Below are 25,955 nucleotides of genomic sequence, written 5' to 3' on the forward strand. Positions count from 1 at the left end.
CTCATTTCATGCACACTTAAAAGGAAGAGAAGTTCTATGTTTCAAACCCTCATTTCAATAGTTATTTGATTTTAACAGAATAGATAAAAGGTCTGGCAAATGACCAGAACGAAGACCTTGCATTTGCAAGGGTGAAAACACATAGTTTCAAACAAAGACATGTAGAGAAGGTAGCTAAAATGAGTAAAAAGCACCAGGCYAAAGAAGTTCAGATCAGTCCCCACCCTGCTGGGAAAATCCTTACTATTACTTCTGTCCAAAAGATAAACAACAGTCTTTATAAACTCTCAAGAAGAATTAAAAAACCATGTTTGGCAAACAATATGTGGTGGTTCTGTCATGTTTACATGTGAAAACCCAGGTCAGAATTGCTAACTGTGGCTTCCATCTCCCAGCAACTAGAGAAAAGGAGCAAGAGCTGCCCTTGAATAGTGGTGTTAAAAGATAAACCTGCAAACAAGATAAAATTGTCCAGATATTTGAAAGGACAAAGCCTGATCAGGGCAAGAAATTTCATGAGTGAAAGAAAAAAAAAAAACCCAGACAGCGATCTTAGCGGAATTCTCAGACATGAAAATGAAAGCAATTGTCCCACATTTRTATTGCTGCAGTCATTTCACACATGCTTCATTCATGTAAAGAAGGGTATTACCACAAAATCTGGAGCTGTGACAAGATAAGCTTTTCATGGACTGAGGACCCAAAAATTAGAGAGAGTTAATCATAACTAAAGCTTTGTGAACAACACTTGTCAAATACATGAGCAATTGCTAACACCTACACAGCGCTATCCAACACCACAGCATGAAGACAGCTAAATAACAGATACCAAAAGCCACCTCTGACAACTGTGTTTGGAACCAGTCTTGTCATCAGACCTTCCCATACAGTGATAATGAAGGCCTTTCCATACAAAGAATGAGGTTTCAACGCCTCAGGTATCACTTCTTTTAAACACTGTAATGGATAAAGTGTTTTAATCAACAGCAGCACAAACTGCAATTTAGCCAATCCTATTTGTAGGAAATTCTCTGTTCTCTGTCTCAGGCCCTAAAATTTCAGTAACAAAAATTGTAATAAGCTCTTTCTCTCAAGTCACAGCAAAAATACAATGAACTGACCTTCCATTGATCCCTGGGAAGCAGCTTCACCACCACGATGTCACCGTTCAGGGCTCTGTTGCGAGCAACCACTCCGTCAATAAAGATATCACGAGTCCCATCCTAGAAAAAGAAGAAGAAAAGTAAGTGCCAGACCAAAATATATTAAATCACGGTTGTTATGAGTTTTAAAACACTTTCATCAAAAAAGACACAGACCCTGATGAGGCAAACATCCTACAGTTGTGCACAGGAATGAAATGGATTCACCACATGCCTTTCAACATACAGTATCTTTCAGCAGATGAGCACCTCTGTATGGATGTGCCAGTACAGTAGTTACACACTATTTACTCCAGATAGAGCCAAGCCCTCAAGATGTGTTGTCTCAGTTCCTCTACAGTTACTCTTGGGAATAGGTGCAGAGTTTTCTGTTGTCACAGCTCTCGACACATTAATTTCCCACCTCAAACATTCAAAGCCAGTGTTCAGAACTGAGCAGTGTTCAGAACTGTTTACAACACAGTGGCTGCAAAGTGCTCCATGCACAGCCCCTGCTGCTCTCCTGGTGAGGTGGGAGAGCAGGGACATRCAGCTCCCAGATCAGCAGTCACGCTGTGAAGGTGGTCTGGATGGTCTGATTGGGGATGTAGTCTCTTGTTTTTCAAATGAGCTAACACCACATATTCTGCATTTGGCACAACTAATGCTAGAAGATATCCCAAATAATGGCTGCAGATGCCAGCTGCAAGCCAGGAGATCTCTTACTGTAACAGACATGTCAGGACACCTCTGAATTCTCTGGGTTAGCACCCTTGCACAAGAACTTCTACTAATTGCACACACTATGATTATCCACCCCAGACATGTTAGGTATTYGGTTACTCTAGATTTAGTTTGGGAGATTTCCGTCACGGGGTAAAGAAAGTTTCCTGAAGATGCCAACACAAAGATTTTCATTTTTAAAGGATTGCCAGTTTTGTTCTTTTTTTTTCTTTTTTTGATAATTATTAACCATGCTCTTGCTTCTTTCACTTCTGTTTTCCCACAATTTGGTATACAAAAAAATCTGTGTCTGTTTACAGTGCAACAAACATGTCAAATAATGTAAGCATTTAGTATCACGAAGAGCAGTTAAAATAGTTTTTCTAAAGAGAGTTATCTCTGCATGGTTTTGAGGTACCAAAAAGGAGGTTGAGTTTCTTCAGATTAGTACTTCATTGTCTTTCAAAGAAAAAACAGCCTCACAAAACTTGAAGTCTTAATCACAACCTCAGCTGTTTCTCAGACGCTCCTGAGTCTCATATGTGTGAGTAAATCAAATCAGAACTACCAGCATGCTCAGTGTCCAAGAAAAACTTCTTTTATAACCTGAAAACATGAAGCCCTAATATCACATAAGTATCTTAGTCTGCTTAGATACCAAAACAATAAAAGGAAGAATCCTGCCATGATGTGAAACTAAGGCCGTCCTCCAAGAGACCAAATTACTCTTAGAAAGAGAAGCAGGAGCAGCAGCAGCAGCTCAACAGCTGTGTGAAAGCTGTCTCCCATGACAAGATGCAGAAAAATTGCAAAGCCTCTTGGACCAACATAATTCAAATTGGAAACCGTTCTTTTCAAAAAGCCAGATTTTTTACACATGGTCTTATTCCTTATTTCTCCCCGCCCTTTCCCTTCAGCTCCAACTCTTTATCTAAATCCATCACATACATTTCAAAAATGAAAAGCTCAAAGTCACTTTTTAAGGCAAATTCCTTAGATTTGGGGGGAGGGGTTTGTCTGTACCTGTAGCTGCCCTGCACTACAGGACACAGCCTRTCATTCACAATAATTTGCTCTACACTTTTTTTTTTCCTTGTCTCCAGTGTTCATGGAAATACAAGGCAGACCTTTTCTTCCACTTTCTGCAAAGGTGRCTGATGTGTCACATCACCTAGTTAATGCCCCACCTCCACACTCTGCAAGAGTCATGCCTTTAACTCAGCCACACACTCTCCAATATATTCCAAACAATATACATATACACACACATATGTGTACGYACACCTATTTTACAGCAGTTGTTTCAACATTTGTTTCAACAAAGCTGTAATCAGAAAATTGMCATCAGTTTCGGTTTTCCCTCCAAAAAGAAACATCTCTATATCTTGAGCTACAGGCTCACAATTGTTGGGTGAACTTACTCACTTCCAAGAAAATTTGTGCATCCTGCTTTCTCCTCTGCACAGCTGACATTTCAGATTACTAATGCAATTAGAACGGCTCTGAATGACAGCACAACACAATCACTTGCAAAGTCTCAGCTGTCCCTGGGGTGCGTCTACTCTGCTGGCCACAACGGCTTCAAGACGTCTGCAGCCCCTTCCAGGGAGTGTAGGGCTTTCTCTGCAAATACCTCCAGCAATATTCCCCTCTGGCAAGAGATCTGCAGTACTTCCATCTGCTCTGGAAGTGTMTCCCACAAGCAAAGCACAGCTACAGTCACTCTGTCACTCTCACTCAGCAGCACCATCCTTTACACTGACACTTCAAACCACACCACCCTGTGCAGGGAACACATGAGATGTGAGGCAGAGATTTAAATTCTCGGGGTCTGTTCTCTGGGTAGCTTTCAAGAGAAAAGCCCTGCGCCTTCCCCTCAACTCTTCATGCAAGAATGAGACGAGCAGACAGAGCACATGTGCGGCAAGAAATACATGGGGACTTGTGGTGTCAGAAGGTGAACAGCTGTTGCACTGAACTCCATGAAGCCATGGCCAAGTCATAGCTGAAGAGAAAGGGGTACAGCGCCCTCGTCAACAGCAGGAGAGAAACGGTGATTTTTCACAGCTGCAGCTCTTGCAGCATCTGGCAATGATGGTAAATGTTGCAGAATACCAAAGGTGCAAACCCCTCCATTATGGCAAATAATGTTACACAAAGGATAAGCTTCCCAAACCATCTCTGWTTAAGGTTGCCAACACAAGCCAGAGTCATCTTCATGCAGGTGTTGATTCTGCTGGTCCYGATATTCAGCTCCATAAAGGGCAGAAAAAGCAGAAAGATAGCTCAGATAACCACTTCTGAAGCCCTCCCAAATGTATGCATTCCTGCACACRGAACAGGCACAAGGCAACAGCTGGACACCAGAGGGGCGATTAGGGGTAAAGCCTCACATCCAAATAACTCATGAGAGTAGCTGAATTTATCTTTTAATCTTGAATTTTGTAAATTCAAAGAACATATTTAAAAGCTTACACTTACCACACCTACAAGAACACCTGGCAAAGGAAGGSTCAAAGTTCCTTTCACTTACAAACTGCCCTACTGATGTGCCACAGAGTTGCTCTGTACTTCTAGTCAATGCTAGTGTATTTTGTGCAGCCCCAACCTTTCCCCACCCCTGTAATGCCAGCCTTCTCTAACAAAGCTCCAAAACATTGCCCCAAATCAACAACATGAACTGAAAAACACCATGAATTTCAAGGCTTTTGGTCCAAGCCCCACAACAATAGTGCTGTCAGTAGCAGGGACAACATAATCAGTGTTTCACTGTCTCAGGGCAGGCTCTGCCTTCTCATCCCCACACCAGCAAAACATTTCAATATAAAATCTCTCATTAAAAGCAACACTTCGACCAAGTCAGTTCCAGACAAAAAGCTTTGGCTGTGCCAACTGTGAGGTCACCTTCCCAACTGGAAGACCCTGAAATTGAAAGAGTCCTTCTTTTCTGTCAAAATAAGGAAAGAAGAGAGAGGAGGTGCAAGCCAGTCCCATGTGACAGAAGCACATCCCAAGCCAACCAAGATACAGTCCGCGCCAAAGCGGGCACATGAAAAGGAATCACGCGTATTATTTCTGGAATGACTTTTCAAATTAGCTCATGCAGCAGATCGAAAATGGAGAGCATATTTGTTTAGGGAAGATTAACTTAAATCAGTGGAAAATCTATAAAACCTCTGCAGCCATAAACCAAGGGTTTCTGATTACGCTATCTGGTGGTCCTCAAACCTGACTTCAGCTGGCCTCTGTGGGACCCTGCAGTATCCCCAACTTCAGCACAAGCAAAGAGTTTCTTGGAGGTATGAGAAAGCAGGATTTGTTTGGGAATATTTGATATCAACAAAAATCCAGATAGTGTTCATTTATTCCAACTCATTCACCTCTGGGTGACCTTCTGTGCACAGCATAACTCCTATCTTAATACACCTTTACTTATGAACTTTAAAGCATTATAAAATTACACTTACTGGAGATGGAATGAAGGCTTCATGGTACTTCTTAGGATTTATTCTCAAGGGTCCCTTAAAAAAAAAAAGAATAGAAGGAGAAAGATTATGCCTGAATCTTATTAATTTTATATAACACCAGTTAAATTAGAGAGCTGTGGGTAATATATCTACTGTGAAACATGAGAGATACATCTAAATTTCCATTATACATTTCAAGTCTTGACAACTTAGCATCCAAGCAATTTCAAGCCAAAAGGCAGTTTCATGATAGGCTTAAGCTGATCTACTGCAGTCTGTCATCAAAGAGATGTTGAATCATTAGTTGTTGCTGCTACTGGGTGAACTGAGGATCCAAGCCCTCCTGTTCCTTTCACACACTTTCTGCTGAGCATCCACCAACTTYGTTAACAAATGGATAACAGAAACAATTTGGCTTGCTCTGTCTTGGAAAAGGAGAATGTTGGTTTTGCTTATTTTGGAGGATGCAAGGAAAGAGGAAAAGAAAAGCTGAGCTTGCATGGCAACAGGTAGCATTCTTATGGGGCTCTGGCTGCTTAGGCTGTTCCTGCAAACAGACAGCAGCAGTAACTCTGCGATAATAAAGTACATTTCCAAAAAAAAATTAAAAGGATTTTCCAAAAATAAACATTTAAAGTCTACAGGATTAAATTCTGTTTAAACACACTTAAAGGCAAATTATCTTAAATACATTTGGAAATTCCATGGTCTATCTATTTATGCTTTGTTATCTGCCAACTCAAAGGCCAAGTCACCTGCAGCAAATTCATATCATCCCTCCAAAATAAACCAACCAGTTTTGCAGCTTGCACTCAGGTCCATCCAAGAGAAGGCAGAGCCAATCAAGGCCTTACAGGCTACAAAACAGAGCCGTTCACATCCCAAGAGAATCCTGGGAATTGGGATTCAGGTGACTGCAGTTCAAAGTGACAGCATTTGAATCTTAYGAGAATACAGCTTAGGTATCTGCCTTCCAACAAGCTTCTGCCCTGGGCTGAAACTTTAGAAATTTCTCCACTTGTGTATTTGAAGTAATGCTAGCCAATTTATTATATGAACAGATTCCATCTGTTTGCACTTCTGTGTTAAGCAATCATAGGAGCACCTCACAAGAATTGCTTCTTTAAAAATTCATTGAGGTAAATAATTTTTTATGTATTCTGAGAAACACATAGACAATAGGAAAATAGAGCTGATTACATGTGAAAGTTTTGCAGCCTTGAAGAAAACTCTACAGATTTACGAAGGCTTTCCATTGCACTTAATTGCTGAAATTATTTACAGCAAATACAGAATACCAGAATACCAGCAGCATGTATTCTATGCTCTTCAGGTACTATATGGGTACTTTTCTGCACTATTCATTTTATGTCTCACATTACTACTACGAACAAGGACACTTGCCCCCATGGCGGGCACAACCCAGGATGACAGCACAGAAAAAAAAGATAATCCACTGGGAGCAATCCTGGGGCATTCAATGCTTAAGCAAAGTGAGAGCTGTCACTGTCCTCACTCTCTGTTAGCACTGGTAGCCACCGATGGAAAACTCTCCATGGTCACCCTCCTCCACTTATTTCCCAGGATCAGTCATCAGAAACTGTTAGTAAAGGAAGCTGCTACAGATAAAAAGGAAAAAAATGGAAAGGGATTGCTGCTTTGCTTGACAATGAATCAAACAATTTCCATACGTGCATCTACCCACCAGCACAGATGAGGGGATATCCTGTGTTCCTCTGCACAATCCCCTTGAATARCTTGGGACAGCTGTCAATCAGTCAGGTGTAAATGACCATCATGCACATGAAAAATCAGGGTGTCCATGGCCCAGAAGGTGCCAGGGCAGGAACATGCCCATGGATGCCCAGCTCCAGCAAATGCACAAAGGAGCACGGTGTCACCACATCTATTGTGCAGACTGTTTATCTCCATTTTATATGCACTACCTAATTACGATCAGCATTAGAATTCTTACGTCAAGTAGCATTAAAATACTTCAGCTCTTTCCTTTAAGCAAGAAACTCACAAAATTKATCTTAGAAAGCAGATGGGCCCTATTACCTGTGCCCATGAAAATCCTATTTACAATGTTGTACATTTCACGCTGTGATATCATATCTGGAACCAGTCACTCTCCCCATCTGCAGTGAACAACTGTTCTCATATGTGTATTAGGGGGTGAGGATCTGGCTGCAGAGTCTCATGATGTCACACTAATGTTGTATTATTTTACAATGGTTTGCAAATAATAGCTGCTATATTTATCAGTGTTTTTCTGTCATTAAGGCCTTTKTTATGAAAGGGAAGAACAAGGTCTGCAGGAAGGTGTTTAAAACACTTTCTGATGATTCAAGTCAGTTTCACACGTTCTTGCCAATAAAGTTTCTAACCTTACTGAACTTTCCCAGTGAGACACAAAGGGTCACAATTTCTCAAGCTGCTCTGMTAGAACCAGGGCAGGCACTACTCAGGCATCACAAACCAAGAGGTTTATAACAGCTATTGTAACACGTATGCCTAGATTTGTTTCTATGTACAAAACACCAAAAAACAGTCAGGGTTCACAAGTATCTGATTGTACCAAGGYTTTCTTTGAAAAAACAATCCATGAAAATCAGGGAAACCCCTGCCTTCACATCCAGAGGAGAACAGCTTTCCAAGGAAAAACACCCTCTTAACAGCAAAGTAGGCTCTGCATCTCTGTTCTCTCCGCCTGACCCCAGCAGCCCTGCAGGGATGGTCTGGGAGACACTGGAGGCGTGGAGCAGACATGAATTTCTGGCTGATGCTTCAGAGGATGATTAGAGTCCTTTGGGTCAATGTTCTTTAACACACAGCCCAGTTTCATCTGTTGTGTATAACCATGGTGTGCTCATGAACAACGCAGGAATTATTCAATCTTGTTTGCCTTCAGGCCATCCGGTGTGATTCCAACCAACCCCATACACCTGGTGTTTGCTCCCTSCAGTTTTAAGAGCGGGAAGTGGGAATTCTACGCACTCGTAAGCGCCTGAGCTCAGATTGCCTTTCTTGTGGAAGGACACTTCCGCACACGTCGCATGACTAAGTGAATCCAGGGATYCTCAGGGCACACTTCTCGTGATTCTTATCAAAACCTGAGTTATGTCAGATATGGTACCAGAAGCCATTAAAACCAACATTACTGACAGACGTCAGCACCCATAAAGATAACATTTCACTCTTCCTGATCTAGGACTGCCTAATGTTCATGGCACTTGTGTGTCATCTGAGCAATCTCCAGGTCTGCCAGCAGTTTCCATGGGTTGGGCTTTCAGAACGCTTTGTTGCACAGCTGCATTGCCACAGTCCAGCAAAAATCTCAGTGTCACGGTGTCTCAGGCTCTTTTCTCTCTAACAGTGCTCTCAAAGTGTCCTCTAAATATAAGCAGATCCAGTGTTTCCAGGATGCTCTAGGACACAGCCCATGTTCAGGGAGTCACACTTCTGTCTGGCAGCATTCCAGTTTCCTCAAGACCATCAGATTCAGACCAGTAGGTTTATTCCCCATAGGCTCATGTGGAACCTTTTTGCAAGTTACTATGCCAGAATAATGCCTCGCTTTTGGGGATTAACACAACAGGTATTTGTTCATACTGTCTCTTCCCACTGTAGAGAAAACCACTGAATATTTATCCATTCACTAAAGYTGTTTTCAGGATCTCACCTATCCTGGTTGAGGCTGCAGTGATGAATGACCTCAATGAAATCGTAAGGATGAATGAACTGAAGATGAGAAACAGTGAGCTGGGATGCTCATGATCTAACACTCAGCTCTGAATGAGTAAATCCAGCTTCTACAGTCTCAATTGCATCCCTGAGATATGGAACTGGATGAAAGGGAAACAGATACAGCCTAAGAAAGCAATTATGACWCTTCCAGTTACGCAGCACATGACCTGGAGTAGACACTACACATTTACAAGAACTAGGGATTCTTTTGCCAGGGATCATGCAATCACAGGTCCRTGGGGACTCAGCATTTCAATGGGATTCTCAGGTAGTAGTCATAGCCTGCTGTGCCTCATCTGCAGCTGCACTTGACCTCATCAGCAATCTACACACACTGCACTTAACGCTATCAGGCTGTGTTACCAAAAATGGTGCCAAAAACACTCCCGAAGGTAAGGCAGGAGCTTTAGTTGATGCCATATGCCAGTGCAGCCATGAGGGAAGCCACAGCTTAAGGCTCCCATTTCCTCCCTCACCATTTGCTTCCCTTTGCAGATGTCTGTGATAATCTTTAAAAATGTAGTGACCTAAGGTCTGAGTAGCCCAGTGGACCATGATGATCATCAGCGGGGATATTATTTTTCTCAAAGCTAAGGTGCATGACATTGGTCAGCAGGATGGAATCAGGCAGTCTTTTATGTGAAATCCTCATCACACCTCCAGAAATTATGCCATTATATTGTAATACATGAATTATAACAAAAAATCACATAAAAAAATGAGGTTTGTGACTGTGATACATTGATGAAAGTATCACAAGCTCACCAGCACTACAGCTCCAATTAAATTAAAATGGACCTCTGTGTGTGTTGGTAAATGATGCCTCAGCATGGATGTCATGCCCTCACTGACTCCCACCTGCCTTTTTTCTCCAGCCAGTCTGATCTCACTGGGTTGCCAGRTGTGTCCTGAAGAACATCACACCATGCGGAGCACTATTATCTTCTCCATCTCAACCCTGCCAGCCTTCATGTAAATCTMCTCTATCCACACAAACAGCACATTCACCCCCATATTCTTTAGAAAAGAATTACTGCCTAATGATGGCTCCAGTTTTGCTGCTCCAAAAAGAAGCACAAATATTTCTATGTGTGAGAAAATTCAGCAAGAAGTATCTTCCTAAGAGCATCTGTTTTTACTTACACCAATACAGACAGAGGCTGCCAGCAACTGTTGTTGTTTTGAGCACCATTAGTRAAAGGAAGTGTCTCCCCAATAATGGCCATCATGGCCAGCAGACTATTCAACCAGAAATCTGCAATGTATCAGTAGTGTGAACCAGGAATTTTAGAGAACATGCAATCAAACAAAAAACTACTTCAGAGGAATGTAGAAGATTCCATCTCACTTGTAGAACATCCTGAGAAAGGGAAAATATCTTCCTCTGGCATCTACAAGTGCTACATCAATTCCCTGTCATCAGCTGCTGTTGATTTCCAACAACTGTGATTTCCTGCCTGTGATTTCCCACAGACCTTTCACAAGAGCATGGACACTGTATATTTCAGGTACCTGAATTAGCTCTCCCCTTTTCAGTCCTGCTGAAACATCTTCCTTTGACATGTAGGCTTCAAATATACTCTTCTTTCTCCCTCGAGTAGGTTTATTTAGATTCTTTCTGTCACCTGATGTTGGAACAGCAGCATAGGACCCTCCTGCAAACAAAAATTCATACATGTTACTTTGCCCACCAAACACATCTGTGTATCTTAACAGGATCTATGCACAGGCTTTATATTCAAAGTTGAACTTGTGAGAACAGTTTGCCTAGAAATACTGGCACCCAATTTCAGAACACTGAAAAGCCTGGAATAATCATATTTTACAAATAATCAAGAGTCTTTTACAGCTCATTTTAAAGTCAACAGCATTCATCCCAGCCCATTATTTAAAGCACAGGCTTCAAGGCAGCTTATTCCTGAAGCGTGTACACACACTGCTTTAATACCTCTGGGAGTTCCCAGTTGTCTAGGATTAATTCTGCTGTCTGAATTGTTCATTGTTTCTGTCTGCGATTCAGAGAGTTGCCTCTTCCTATCGAAGTTCTGGGGAGTTCTTGCAGATTCAGAGTTGTTTCTGGTCCTTGCAAACCCTCTTTTTTCTGCACCTGAAATCAAATACAGGTTTGAAATAACAGGGAAGGGAAGAGGAACCCCCATGCCAGCTTATGGTCCTGGWGAAGCTCATGGTCTCTAGCTCTTCAGCACCAGTTACAACCGTGAGTCACAGCCTTTATCCAAGAGAAACAATGTCTTCATTAGCTCATTTGTAATCTGTTGGCTCTTTGGGTCTCATAATACACCACTAACTTATTTTAGCATAAATAAAACCCTGGAAATTACGATGCTAAAGTTGGATACAACTCTTCCAAAATCCTGGGAAATTCATTAGCGCATATAAAATGTGAAATTGTTAAACTGTTTCCAAAGTCTCCACCCCATTAAGCCCCCAAGTAGTGAGAAAATATAACTTCCCTACAACTCAATTAACYAGTTCAGGAATCAAGAAGGCAAAAAAAAAAGGCTTAACAACCCACACTGGAGTTATTAACGTTGGAGCTACCAGAGGCAGTGCGGTACACAAGGACACCAGAAAGAAATGCCAAGGCTCCAAACGTCCAGCCTGTTCAGAAAAGGCCACAGTCATACGAAAACATTCTGCAGAAACTCACCCCTTACTTCCCTGCCATCACCTCAGCCCCTTCCCTACAGCCAGGAGAGCAAGCAGCAGCTTCCAAAGCGTATGCCAACGCTGTTCCACGGATCAGCACATTGGAATGCAACCCAGCGCCGCGCAGCTGCCCTCTTGGCCCTCCACCTGGATACTGAACATGTCATCACAGCTTTGCCTTCCAGCCCCTCCTGGCTACGCTCCCTGGGTCCAAGCTTGTACCTGCAAGTCAGAAAATGTGCAACACCAACTTATTTGCTATGGTGCTATCCAAGTTACAAGGCGAATTTTTTACCTRTGGTATCCTTCTCAAATGAAATAGCACATTGCTACACAGCAACAAGAAAAAAATGCCTTAAAAGCTACCCTTAAGCAGAGATCTTAAAAAAAATGGTGCAACAAGAGAAAACTGCTACTTTGCCCAATCACAGAGAAAAAGCAACTTTCACATATATACCAGGCAACTCAGCAGGAGGGAGGCATCCTCCTAATTCAGGAGGGAAAACACCAAGATAGGCAGGCAGAGGGACGACTCAAGGTGCTCAGACCCGTCCCAGAAGAGATTATACATCATAGCAGCGTCTCCAAACGGGAAGAGAAACAAAGAGGACGCCTCTGTTTTCAGTCACAATAACACAACATGGTTGGGCCTCTTTCTACACAATCATGCTTTTCACACTCTGAGGATGCTTCCAGGGCRGAGACTGTCTGAGGAGTTGCAGCTGTAACAGGAGCATAGAGCATAACCAGAGCATAATGGCAAATTTAGGTTTCAGCTGAGGTAACTGAGGCAACACAACCTGTATGGACCACATCATGAGATGGAACTAAAATTAACTGATTTGCAACTGCCTTAATCAACTGATTTACAAATGTCCTAAGGGTCAAGTTAAGTTTAAAAACAGACACCAAAAGTACAGAGYAGAGAACTGGCAACACAGTTTGCTCTGGATATGTTTTCAGAGACGTTTTGGTGAAGGAATCTGACAGGCGGGATTTTAGGCTGATCACCCAGAGAGGTCATGCAATCTGCTTCGTTGGAGGTTCTTAAAAATAGGTGACACGGACGTCTGCCAGAATTGGTCTAGGAAGAGTAGTTTTTTCCTTGAGGTAGTGAAATGGATTACACGAGCTCACAAGGTCCTCTAAAGCCCTCGTTTCTATGACAGCAAGTCACAGAAAATACTACTATGAATTAAAGAATCTGGAGAAAAAAGAAGGCTAAATCTTTACATGTAATTAGGAAGGAGCTGAAAAAAAAGAGCAGAAAACTAAAATGCAGAGGGGGAAAGCGAAAAAATGACTTGTGAATTAGGCAGTGAGCTGAGCRCTGGAATTGGGCACTGAAGAAAAGAGTTGTCTCAGCACTTGGCTTGGCCACTGGTTCAAAAAATTTGGAGCCCATACAGCCAAAAATAATGTACAGCAACAGCAAAGGGTGGAGAAGCATCTTTGTGTGATAAGAGGTTAAGATGCAGAGAGGCATTTGCATGTTTCCAGCACTTAAGCCTTGGGCTTGCTGTGGTGGCATTTTTCATTTCCTCAGACTCAAACTCAAAAACAAAACTCAAAGTCAAAGACAAAATTCATTCAAAGCAACAAACTCTGCTTCAACATAGCCGGCCTGCACGGCAGTTTCACACACAGCCACTTCGGGTAGTATTTGACCCCGCTGGCCATGACATTTGTGGCTAAACAAAGCCACCCCTGTTACAAAGCCACAGACAACTGTCACAATTAGCAGTCAACTGGAACACATCAAATTCTGCATGACTCCAATTTCTTGTATTTYTTCTTTTAAAAGAAAGAGACCCCACTACAGGTCACCATCTGTTTCAACTTGAGTCASTATTCACTTCTGCAATGCACCTGTCCCCTAAAAGTGGAACTCAGAAATACCTCACTGATCAGCTTTCCTGCTCTCCTTGCTGCCCAGCATTAATATTCTGATGTATAAACAGACATCATTCCACAAAGCAAACTGTAACTTGACTACTTTATAGATAGCACATGGTATCTTTCTGAAATACCTATCACAGACTTGGTTAAACCCTATTCTAGCACCAGGTGTATCAGTCTTACTTTTGTTTGGTGTTACAGTTGTGTGATTTGTAAGGTAGAACAARATCTCTCAGGGTAGGATGCCACACAAAGTCATAACACATTCTAGGCATTAAAATACTAAATAAATTAGCAAGCAAATGAAAACAATAAAAAAATGTAAAATGTCAGTGGAAGGAAGATTAAAGTGCAAGGACTGAGAGCTTATGTTGGCTGATCCATCCCAACAGGAGAAGCCACCACACAACACCAGACACATCTCCTGTGCAAAACTTAGGCCTGAACACAGAGCAATTCTAGTGTACGACACATAAATATTCACAACACATTTGGGTGTTTATCTGGCTGCACAGATGATGTAGAGCTGCTCCCTGTGGGTGCAGCCAACACTTGCCYGAGATTTCTAGAAATTCTGCCATTTTCAATAGGAAATAACAAAGGAATAACAATTTGAGGAAAGGTGGTTGACTGTTCAGTACCTGAAGTCCTGTGGAGAGAGATCTGGGTTGAAAAAATCCCAACACCTGTATCAGACATGGAGGTTTCCTACAAAGGTGACAGAGGGACACCTAAACAGGATCAGCASTTCCACACATGGAGCAGGGAAACCCTTGAAACTAGCCAAGGGGAAGCACTTGTGGGAAGTAGAAAGAGATGTGAAAGAAAAGTAGGTGCATTCGTGGGCTTTCAGAGCATTTCACAGTGACTCACTTTTATTCTCACCATGGGCATCAGGAAAACGAGCTGAAAGGACACGGGGGCTGGTTGAGTTCTGCCAGAAGGACAGCACTGGAGCTCAATCTAAAATCCAAACTAACTCACTTCATCCCCATCACAACAATGACATCACACAATGGCACATTCTGGTCTTCAAACCTAAGTATATATTAATCTTTTCTTATTTGGGGGAAAAAAAGCATGCAGGCAGCTTCCCAGAATAATTGATCTGGCTTACAGTAAGAGAGAAGGCTAGATGTTTTAAATCAGCTTATTCTGACATAATTTATACAAAATCACTCTAGAGTTTATTTTKTGAAAACTACTGCATTTAATTAAATTTACATCTATTAGCCAGTTGATCAACTAGATGGTCAACTAAATCAACTAAAATGCCGAACTAAACATGAAGTTAGCAAGGCCAGAAAGTCTTTCATTTTATATTAAAATTTGCATATTGCTTTACATAAGAAAGAACCAAGACACTCAATTTTWTTTACCAAAAATAAAACATTYTAACTGCCCTCTAACACCTGACAATCTCTTTGATTACTACCAGCAGAGAAGGCAAGTATCACTGAATCTTCATTGACACATCCATGATAATTCCCATCCAGATCCAGCAAGAACTACTTTTACTTGAGAGATCCAAGTGAATTTCAAGAAAAGGAGATCTTGGTATAGTTTTCCCCTTTCCAACCAAAGGGCATTGACATTTTCACCAGACATTGTTACCTCTAAACTTCCATCTTTGTTACCATCTACATCATTAAAGTAGATTCCTACAACACTTAGGCAGCTCCCTGGGGTGGGCAGGACTGGGAGAGCATCACAACTGTGCTGGTAACATCTCTGCAGGTTTAGGACTCTGACCCTGCAGACACTATCTCGGCATGTAATGGTTCCTTCTACGTTTTAAAAAATGAATTTATGTTGAAAACATTGGAGAGAGCAATACTGTTACAAACTTTTCCAACACAAAGTATTTCCATCTAGTATTTACTTTTATCAGTCCATGACTGACACCAGCACCTCCAGTAACTCTGCTATTGCTAAGAGGATTTTCCATTGCTTCCCARCATTAGATCATGGTCTAGATAGGGCAAGGAATCTTTGGAACACCCCTGTTTTCCAGTTAGCATAAGCATGAGAAGAAACAGAAGCATATCCCCAGAAYTGGTAACATGCAATAGAACAATTTGTTATCAGTTAATGAGACACTCTTAACACACAGTTCCTAAATATTTGTCCATATTTCTCCAATGTTCCATTTCTTTGCTGACTCATTTCAATGACTTAAACCAATTTCCTTCAAGACTTCCAAGTAATTCTTCAAGGCAACTCAGCTGTGCACTTAGCAAGACATGATAAGGATACACCCATGAGCTCGAAGGCATGGMAGCTACCAAAGAAGGGTCAGCACTGCACTAGCTCCAAAACCAGGAATTAACCTGCCAAAGGCAACAGGAACTACCCTGATGCCAGCCTGTGGTTAGTCCCACRCTCCAATTTAAGTAGGTTAAACACAGCAAGAAAGTGAAATAAACCATGTTCCTGCYCATCCTTACTAGAGACTTAATGAATTAGTGTCCAACCACGCGGCAGCCCAACGCATCACTTCACAGATCTGTAAATTCAAGTTGGCCCTTGATTCCGGGCAGAGTGGACAAAGCAAATTTTAGAAACCATCAAATTTGRTCTTTTAGCAAATGAATACTCTCCAAGAGCTGCCAGGAAGTTCTATCTGCAACTTTATGAGGCACTATGGATGCTGATGTGTAACAGWGTGTATTAATAGACTCAATACTAAAGTTCAGCCAACATAAACTCTGCCTTGTTTTGGAAAGACATCTGGGACATAAAAAAATCTCCAGTCCTACACAGCCCCTGAACAACTCATCTCAGGTACTTTTGTGAATCTGTCTMCGCACAGCTTTGATGAGCTGGGGGGATGCAGCTCCTGGCTGGGAGCTCTGGACAGRCACAGACCTACTGTTGGCACTGTTGTACCAGGCAACTGCCCCTTTCATTCTCCAAAGCCAAATAAACTCTCCCAGCAGAAGACACTTTGCCAGTACAAACTGCATTAACATCAGGGTGGTTTTGCTAGGATCCCTGTGTCTGCCCCTTTTGTATGCTTAAACAGGCAATTTCAAAGCTATTTGATATTTTCTGCAGCTCAAAGAAGCCTCTAGAATAATTGCTCTCAAATTTTAAAAGCCAAAATGCGTTYGTTAGATTGTTTTGAATTTCTAATGCACCAGTGACATCCAATAGATGCCATATTATAGAAGTGACTAAGACAGAAATCTCCAAGCACTTAAATGACTACTACAATATCCGGGATCAAATTACCACACACAGGCAAAAACAACAGGCAAAACCAACAAACACCATTGAAGTGATCTCAAATGTGAGTTATGTCAACAAAAACATTGGCCACAGACAGGCCAGAAGTAACAAGCTATTTATGTTTTGCAAAATATTTTGCGGATTTAAGAGATTAAATGTCCCACTAATGGTAACAGCCAAATCCTTTTTTGTTCTATTTGGTTYTAAAAGGAAAAACACAAAGACAGCTGTTGGTATAGTTGCTCAGGGAAGGAGTTCTGAACCAGGACTTAAAAAGACACTCCTTGGAAGATGAATCAAGTAAAACCCTGTGCTAAAGCCCCATTACACACATACAGGACCAAACCCCATCCACCACACTCCCTGCAGGCACAGCTCTGCTCCAAACTATATTAGGAACAGCCATGCTTCCACATTGCTCTCAACMTGAAGTAAAAGAGTTCAGAGTTCTTGGACAGCCTTGGAACAGAGCCACCTCCATGCATTTTACAGTATCTTGAAGCCAAGAGGTTAAATAAAGTAGATGGCTCAAGATTAAAGACAAAGCAATAGAGAGAAATGAGGATGTCATRGGAAAGAATTCATTAGAGATGTAGGAGTGGAAAGGCAAGACCTGGAGATATGTTATCAGTTCAGTGATGTTTCACTGCAACAGAGACCTGCAGGAGATAAATGTGGTAGGCAATATTTCAGATGCTCAATCTGAAGTCTAAGAGAAAGCCTGAGAGTGCATTCTCCTTATCAGAGGCAAATAAAAGAAGATCCTTCTTCTCTTATGAAATGTAAACTCAAAGAATCCYAAACTGGAGGTTCTGCAGCACATTCCTCTGCTCGGTCCAAGCCAGACCACAAAGCTAAGGGAGTTCCTACAACATTGCTGTGAGTCCTCCTCAAAAGCAGCCAAGGAGTGAATGATTTGAAATTATCTTAATGATTGAAAAGTAGAGCAAACTTCCGGGAAAGGGAATATCTTGGTGGAACTGGAAAAGAAAGGTGATATAAGAGCACTGTAGGGATTTAGGCAGATGGCACATTGAGTAATTAAGTTTAAAGTTAATTAAACAGTCATTCAAAGAAAAGAAACAATGCAAACCTACATTTACATGCATGGGCTCAGCCAAAATGCAAATTCTATGCAAATGACCTGAACTGAGTGGATGCTGTCTTGAAATCCAGCTGTCAGAAGTAGCTCCCAGGCCCCCAGCCTCCCTAATTGACCCATTACAATGGGCCACCAGAGTCCAGCCACAGCATAAATCTAAATGTAACTTTACACCATCAAGGCAAATCAAAATAAAATGAGTAGACATTGTGTTAACTGCAGGCCTATCCACACAGCTCTAAAATCTGAATTCAGCAGTGACTCAAAGGACTAGAAAAGCCCAACTGGTTACCAGCAACATAACACACCTCTGCCTGCACCAGCCAGAGAGCTGTTTATGGGCATGGCTGTGTTGTGCACAGGACACTGTGAGCCATCAGTATKGCCATCYAGGAACAAATGCAGAGGGCTCTCTYACCCYGCTCTTMTCATTTCTTTTGGAGAAGGTGGTTCTYCAAACGGTTTTGACAGAAAGTCTACCAAAATCTGCACAGAAGAGTTGAACRTCCAACAAAAAAAGTACAAAGGGAATCCTTACCACACCAGGGACAAGTTGGCTGCAGACAGTGACTCTGGCTGGGAAAACACAGGCTATTATGGCTTGTGAGGAAGTTCTTGGGCCATGAGCTGCCTTTGGAGGTGACTGTGCCACTGCAGCTGGTTGTAAAAGATTCAGACATCCAGTATTCTTAAAACGAAATATTAAGGAAGAAACATTCCTACTTAGGAATGGAGGTAGCAAGAAAGTGGCATGTCCCTGGATACTAAGGRAAGTCAGGAGTAGGGACAGATGCTCATTTCCAGACTCATGAAAAYGAGGTTGAAAGCATGCACATGGTGGAAAGCACATGTTGCCACTGCTCTTTYGCTTTAAGCTGCATATATTTATTAAAAACTCTTGTGCTGCATGTCCCCGGATTTCAATATGGAACCAGGGGAAATGAAAATGTTCTTGCTGACTTTGGCTTTTGGAAAGGGCCTAGGCTTTGAAAAACTGAAATGAAGAAAAATGCACAATGGATTCTTTCTGCTGYGGAAAACAATGCTGTGGAAACCACTCCTGACCGCCAAGATCATGTGCTCACGACACCATGCTTCCACTTCCAAAACACTTCCAAGCATCCTCATGCTTGCAGGGTTTTGACTTCAGTAACTCAGAGAGTAATTGCAGTTTTATTCAATTCCTCAGCAGGGTTTCTGTTGTAGGAATACTACAGGAGTGCAAGAGCCAAAGATACCATTCCAGGCTCTGAACGAAGGGCTGGTGACGAAACTCATTTAGTAGCAATAGACTAAAAGTTTATCAAAATAGTTACTGTGCTCCAGCTGCGTGCAGCAGCACAGTGGTGTTGTCAGGGAGGGGGCACATCTCTTTTGGTTTTCAGGACTCTCTGTGAACCTGCTCCACCCTGCTCGTGACCTCCTCACTACCTACTCCGCCTGATGACTGCACTCCTCCAGGCTTCCACTCCTGCCTCGGGATGTGGGTCAGGGCTGCCTCCACTCCCCCTCATCCTTCCATCTTCCCAAAACATCCTCCACAATGCCTTTTGCTCTTTRTTTTATCCAGCAACTATGCTGTGAAAAGGCTTCCTCAAGACTTCAAGGAAAACACTTTAAAAACACAATATTGTGGAAGTTCTGTCTTTGATTTTTCTGGGCTTCAGTAGTTTGAGAGAACCAAGTTGCTCAAAGATCAGAAGAAGCCAAGAAGCTTTGAAAAGCAAAATACCTGACAGGAGGTGCTAACGTACTAGAAGACATTAACAGCTGAAGAAATCAAAGAACTGACTTCAGATTCCTACATATCCTGAGGTAACCCAAGATGCTGCTGTATCTGTTCATCTGCTGATGAACCATTTTCCCCCAATGAATACTCCATTCAGTGCAGTAGGTACATAAATCACAATCCCTAGCAGTGTGGAGGAAAAATGCCTAAAAACATACAAACTGAACAAAAACACATTTTGGCCGCCGGCTTTTATCTGCAGAGAGCCTGGAATATTCTCCAAGGCAGGACCTGCCCCATACATCTGTGGGCTGCAGCTGCTAGTGTTGACATTTTCCTTCAGCACCCTGGAAATTTTTATTTTTGTCACAGAAGACATTATTTTATGCAATAGATCACAACATTTTGTTTTCCACCCTGCCCCAGCCAAGTCTCAGCTCTCYGTAGCTTGGCTTTCCCCACAAGAGGGAGTTCGGGACATACAGCCCACAGCATTTCATGGAGTGGCTTAGCAGGGGGTTGGGGTGGGAGGGCAAAAGATGGGCAGCAGCAYTTGGGACAGGAGGCAGGAGCAGAATTGTAGAAGAAGGCAGCAGAGAATGCCCACAGCAGCCACAGCCTAGAGAGGAACCACAACAGCCACCGAATTCAGCTGCAAAATACCTGTCCTACCTACCTGGATATCCATGGTGATACTCTAACATCACCTGAACAGGCCAGACCTGACCAGGGTATGTGAGCTGACTGACCTCATGGACAGCAGAGGACAGAGGACTTATACAAATTAATTGAATAACAGCATTTTCCATGGGTGGAAATTATTATCAGGGCTTCTAAGCATGCAGGTGACAGCTCCCATACCACAAGCCTCRGTAAAACTGTTCCAGTGGTCATTTACCCGCACTGCTAAATTGTGCTGTATTTCAAGCCTGCATTTGTTTAGCCTCAAATGCATTATATCATAATCTGCCCGACTGAGAAGCCTATTATTGAACATCTGTTCCCCATGTAGGCAATTTACTGAAAACTMCCCTCCCCCAAGCATCTCTGGGATAAGTAAGGCAGGGTTCCTCAAATCACTCAAGATCTCAGTGTTTTAATCTTCCCTGTGGCCATCCTCTGAGTATTCATCAATTCATCACCATCCGCCTCAAACTGAGGGCATCACCACAGGACACAGCACTCCAGAAGCTGCTGCTGCCGTGCCAAAGACACACACAGCCCATAYTCCATCTTCCAATTCCCATGCTCATGCATTACCCTTTTGGCCACATTTCACAGGAGGGGGATGTTCAGCTGATTAATCCATCAAGAGCTCAAAACTTTTTTCCAAGCTGTTGCTTCCCACACTGGGTTCCTCGCACTGYTATCACGGCTCTATGCTGGCAATTGGATAAATGGATTTTGTTTTGCCTGCTCCCAGTCCACCAAGTGATCCAGATGGCTGCCAGTAACTACCMCCATTATTCAATACTCTCAAGTCGTCAAAAAAAAACCTTTTCAATCCAACTGATACATTTTCTTCATGATGACTGACAGAAGTATTAAACAGCACAGGGTCAGCACATGACACTGCAAGAACCAGACACACATGTTGGTAACATTTCTAAATTTACTGCTGCACTTAAACAGCACATGCACTGTGATTTAATTAAGTTCACACACTAAAATCCATACTCACACCTTTGGCATCAAACCCCTAATCTCGTAAGAAACTGACASTGAAGGAGCTCAACAGAACCTTTGTTAAATAAATTGATGACAAGTCGCACGAAAGAAAATATTTTAAATCAATTAAAAATTAATTCTTTTATGAGCCTGTTATTCTCCTACTACCAGCACCACACTGACAGGCATAGTTACCTAAACTACATAAAGGGGCTAGTGAGTAGAAAAAATAGCAGGTTAACAGCAACAAGTATTTCCACCCAAGAACATTTCCACCAGGAGCACTAATATGTGAAGAAGGCTCCTTTATTCACAGAGGTGAGAGTTTTGCTGCCAAATGTGAGGCTCCTGCAGCAGCACGGTGTGCTCATGGCTCTGATAAAGGGCACAGAAGACAGTTATTAGATCACATTTAACAAACACAGTCCCTGCAAGGGCAAGATCTCATCTCCCCAAGAGAGGATACATCAGATATTAACTCACATACTATAGCTAACRTTTGCCAAAAACATTAGTTGCACAAGATTCAGGAATGCAACACATTTTTCTATCAAAAGCAARAGAAATTTATGTTTGTGATGACGTTGCTAAACCATTAGAGAAAAKAGCATTCTATTTTTCATGTGTTTCTCAGATGGGGCCATACAGTAAATCCAGTTTTCCCTCCTTTCCCATATCTTATTACTATGATTAACGTCATCTAARGAACGTTACATTGAACCTGGCAAGATTAGCTACATTTTAAAGATTTCCACAGCAACCAACATTCTCCATTTATTGAGCTGATTCTGTGGCCTTTAGTAGATTGCTGGCTCMTATTTACTGGTGCCAGATAGGGAGATAACAGCATTCTTCAGAAYTGAATTTCACCACACAAGAATTGGAAGACTTATCATTAAAAACTATCATTATCCCAAATTAGCATTACAAGAAAGGAAAAGCAGAAGCTGTGGTTCTTCCTCCAAAGTTCCCCCAGAGTAACAAAAGCAATCACACAATTATACTGCAGTGTACCATGGGAAGACAAAATACCTGAGATTTTGGCATCTTGTTAAAGCTGATTTTTCTTGAGCAGCTGTGCCCATCAAACAWGCAGGAAAGCCATTCCAGGGTATTTCCTTTACCTGTCCTGAACCTTTCAAATGTCAGGATTGCAGTCACAAGCACAACACYACCATCCAACAGCAACAATTGTTTTTAAAGCTCTGATGCTAAACACCAGCCTGCTTGCCAGTGACACTCCTCCATGGAAGCTGCCCAAGTTGGTTAAGTACCACAGGCTGGGCAAACAAATGCCAAGTGTCAGACAGATGATAAATCAGAAAGGGCTGTGGAAATCTTCTGCTGCTTCAGAYGAAGCATGTTGTTAACCAGGAATTGTCTGCTTCTACTCAGGGGGCACACTGACCCTGACAGATGGGCARGATACTTCCATCACATCATAAACCCATGAAGTTTTTAGTGAGAAGAGCCTTAGGAGGACACCTAGGGAAGCTGGCAGTGTTCTTCCCAAGGAAGATGCTTGCTGATACAGACTGAGACAGTAAATCCAACCCTGCAAAACCTGAACCTACTGCAGAGCAATCAGCCTGACCAGCATCCTGCTCCACCCAAGTTTCAACATCAACAAAGCCACCTCATTCCCAGGTACTTTAGCACCCAARATCCTCTGAAATCAAGTGCTGCGGGGAGATGGTATTCCACATTTGGAGGACAGTCCTTTTCTGCAGCTGTTTGATTTCTAGGCTTTCCAGCGGATTTGGGAATATGCTATCAAACAGCAATTCTCCCTAAAAACAGGCTGGCAAGTGCATGTATTCAAAAYGCAACTAAAATCTTGCTGTTCCTAATGAAACACATTGCTTGGTCTAAACCACTTACTGACAAAGTAAAACATCACAGATATTGAAGTTCCACATAGCAGCCATGCAAATCTCAACTCCTAGCATGTGACAGACAGATGCTRCAGAAAGAGTCCGCACTTCTGTCCTCAAGGAAAAGGAGGTTTTAAGYCCTTTTATGACTGCAACTTCAGTCAGTCTGAAAACAGATTTTGATTACTAACTCTGGATTGAAACAGGAAAACCCTTAGACCCTTTGATCAAAACCAGAAAACAACCCAAGGGACTTGATAACTTTCTGTTAAGGAAGTTTAATCAAATTTTAGCACCCAAAGAATCCAGTGCATTGGAGATTTAAGGGAAAATACCAGGAGAAAAATTGTATCGGATTAAAAACTCTGAGCATCACAATTTAAAGTGACATTTTAGGATTATTTGCTGGTTTATTGGATTTTGTTTGAGAAGAAACTTCAGTGCAGGAGGTTTTATGGCAATTAATCTTGCAGAGGTTAAAACTGTACGGAAAGGAGCAACAAATGTGTGGAATTCCTCTAACTGTGGAATTCCTCTATCTGCAGCTTCATCTCCGCAAATCCAAGAGTGCTGATGCCATAGAGTGAATCTAACCTGCAGTCTCATGACTATGTCATGTTTCTCCAGGGATAATGGAGTTCTGTTCACACTCAGCTCTCTCAGCTGCAAAGCCTCCAATACTTAGGAAAAGCAGTTACTATATGGAACTCCAGACAGGAACAAACCAGCAGAACTGAGCTCCAGGGCTCAAAGACACCTGCCTGGGGCACCATAAACCATTCTGCTTTCCTCTAAAGCCAGAGGAACCACTCTGCCATTGAAAGGACATTAACAGGGACCAGTCCCTCAATGCCTACAACCTGCTCCAGGGCACTTAGAGAGTTTTCACAGATCTCTGTATTTGCCTTCAATTTTAGAACTGTCAATTTTAGGGTCATTGCAAACCCAACCATGGCTAAGCCTGAGCTGAAGAGCTCTAAAGAAGAGGACAATGAAATGAAATGATAAAGAGAGATGCTTGGCTTTGAGATTAGCTCAAAGAGCCTTTTGGAAAGCCTACAACAGTCTGAAGAGAGCTAATTTGTGAGGAAATGTCACTCCTGAAAAGATGATACGCCTCGCTGCTATGACAGAAGCAATTCTTGCCATCACAGCTTCACAAGCCTTAATTTAAACTGATCAAACCAGACACCTGCCTATGGAAAATAATATGACTTATATCAGCATCAAGAGAGAAATACAAGCTTTGAAGTGAGAAAATATTAATCTGATACTGTGATGTGTGAGTTCTTATACCTAAGCACTAGCATACTGCAAAATCTTCATTTCACTTAAACAAGAGTCCTAAAATATACCCAAACTGAAGAGCAGAAAATACATTTCTCTGAAACAAGTGACATATTTATATTTTCCTATTTCTTTCCTCCCCAATAAACTGTTTTTACGTCATTTCAAGCGTTCTGGAGGGCAACCAGTACACAGGAGGGTAGCAGGGGGGGCATGCAGGGGGAAGAAGAAAGGTATCACCACTGAGCAAATAACTTTCCAATAATCTTTCCCACAGCGTGAGTTTTCCACCTGGGAAGTCAAATACAGGTGTCAACATTTTCTGCTTTAGCTCTTTACACTAAACAAACAACCAGTTTTCAAAGGGATTGTGCAACCTCACTTCCAGCCAGAGCAGAAGGCCACTGAGGGTGCTAGCTTTTGAATGCCAGGCTATTTTTTTTTAGGTGCCATGKAGGCACCTATAATTTTCCTGGATATGAACTATATGCCTTTGAGAATCCTCATCTCTGCCATCTGCTCTTCCTACGCTTCAAAAGCTGAAGGCAGAAAATCTTATTATGACAGGCTAGCACAACAAATAGTGTTACAATGAACCATGCAAAAAAAATCCTCCAAAAAATCCTCTCATCAACAAATGTTACCATAATCTGCATTAAATCTCTATCTATGATCWGTTTTGCAAGAACTCATGRAAGTTAACCAACTTTAGCACATTTYGTATTGCCACAACTTCAAAAATACCACAACCCAGAAAAAGGAATATTAMTTGTCCTTCTTGAGTCTTAGGGCTTAGTTTTTAAGACTGATTTAGCTAAACAGTTATTTGATTTCCAATTCAAGAGTTGTGATAGACCTCAGGCTGATCTTACCCAGCTGAGAAATCGATCTCTTTTCTACTTGTTACAGAGAATTTAACATGGTGACATTTATGAGTTCCTTCAGTAATAGYTCATAAGATCAGGCTATCAAAGTATTTCAGCATAAATAACATTCAGAGAAAGTTTTAACCCATCACACTAAGAAATGAAATTTAAACTGTCTGGCTTTGGTTCCTTGTTCATGCTGTGGTTTGGGKTTTTTTTAATAAAATATTTCATTTATATCCCTAAGTAGGCTTTCTACCTTGGACATCACATTTAATAGGCACATTCACTTCAGTACTGCAAAATGTGGTCTCTTGGTTACTAACAGCAAAATTTCCTGGAGTCATCGCTTACTATCAGGAATTGGCCATTACACAGGCATCTTAGCCCTTAAGTATTGGGTTTACCTGGACCAAAGGCAAACCAGCACTCCAAATTCAAAGAAGCAATGCAAAGAAAAGCATGACTCTACCCTGAGTCAGCTCAGATCCAGTGGTCTTATTAAGTGGGACTTTACACCACAGAAATTGGGCTCTTCTAGCCCTGA

The 25,955-nt window shown here is 42.0% G+C and overlaps 1 protein-coding gene across 1 annotated transcript in view; it reads right to left on the bottom strand.

The window, feature by feature from the left end:
- The window catches only part of DIS3L2 (DIS3 like 3'-5' exoribonuclease 2), a 176,276-nt gene that overhangs the window by 144,516 nt on the left and 5,805 nt on the right, over nt 1-25,955 (bottom strand). Inside the window, exons 3-6 of the mRNA XM_057367230.1 lie at nt 11,031-11,189; nt 10,595-10,737; nt 5,333-5,386; nt 1,122-1,223 (exon numbers count right to left, since the gene is read on the bottom strand). Coding sequence (XP_057223213.1) covers nt 1,122-1,223; nt 5,333-5,386; nt 10,595-10,737; nt 11,031-11,189 — 458 coding nt within the window. The remainder of the gene's footprint in view (nt 1-1,121; nt 1,224-5,332; nt 5,387-10,594; nt 10,738-11,030; nt 11,190-25,955) is intronic.

This window comes from Malurus melanocephalus, unplaced genomic scaffold (assembly GCF_030028575.1).
Source record: "Malurus melanocephalus ecotype Western Australia unplaced genomic scaffold, MMel_1.1 scaffold_75, whole genome shotgun sequence".
Taxonomy (NCBI): Eukaryota; Metazoa; Chordata; class Aves; order Passeriformes; family Maluridae; genus Malurus; species Malurus melanocephalus.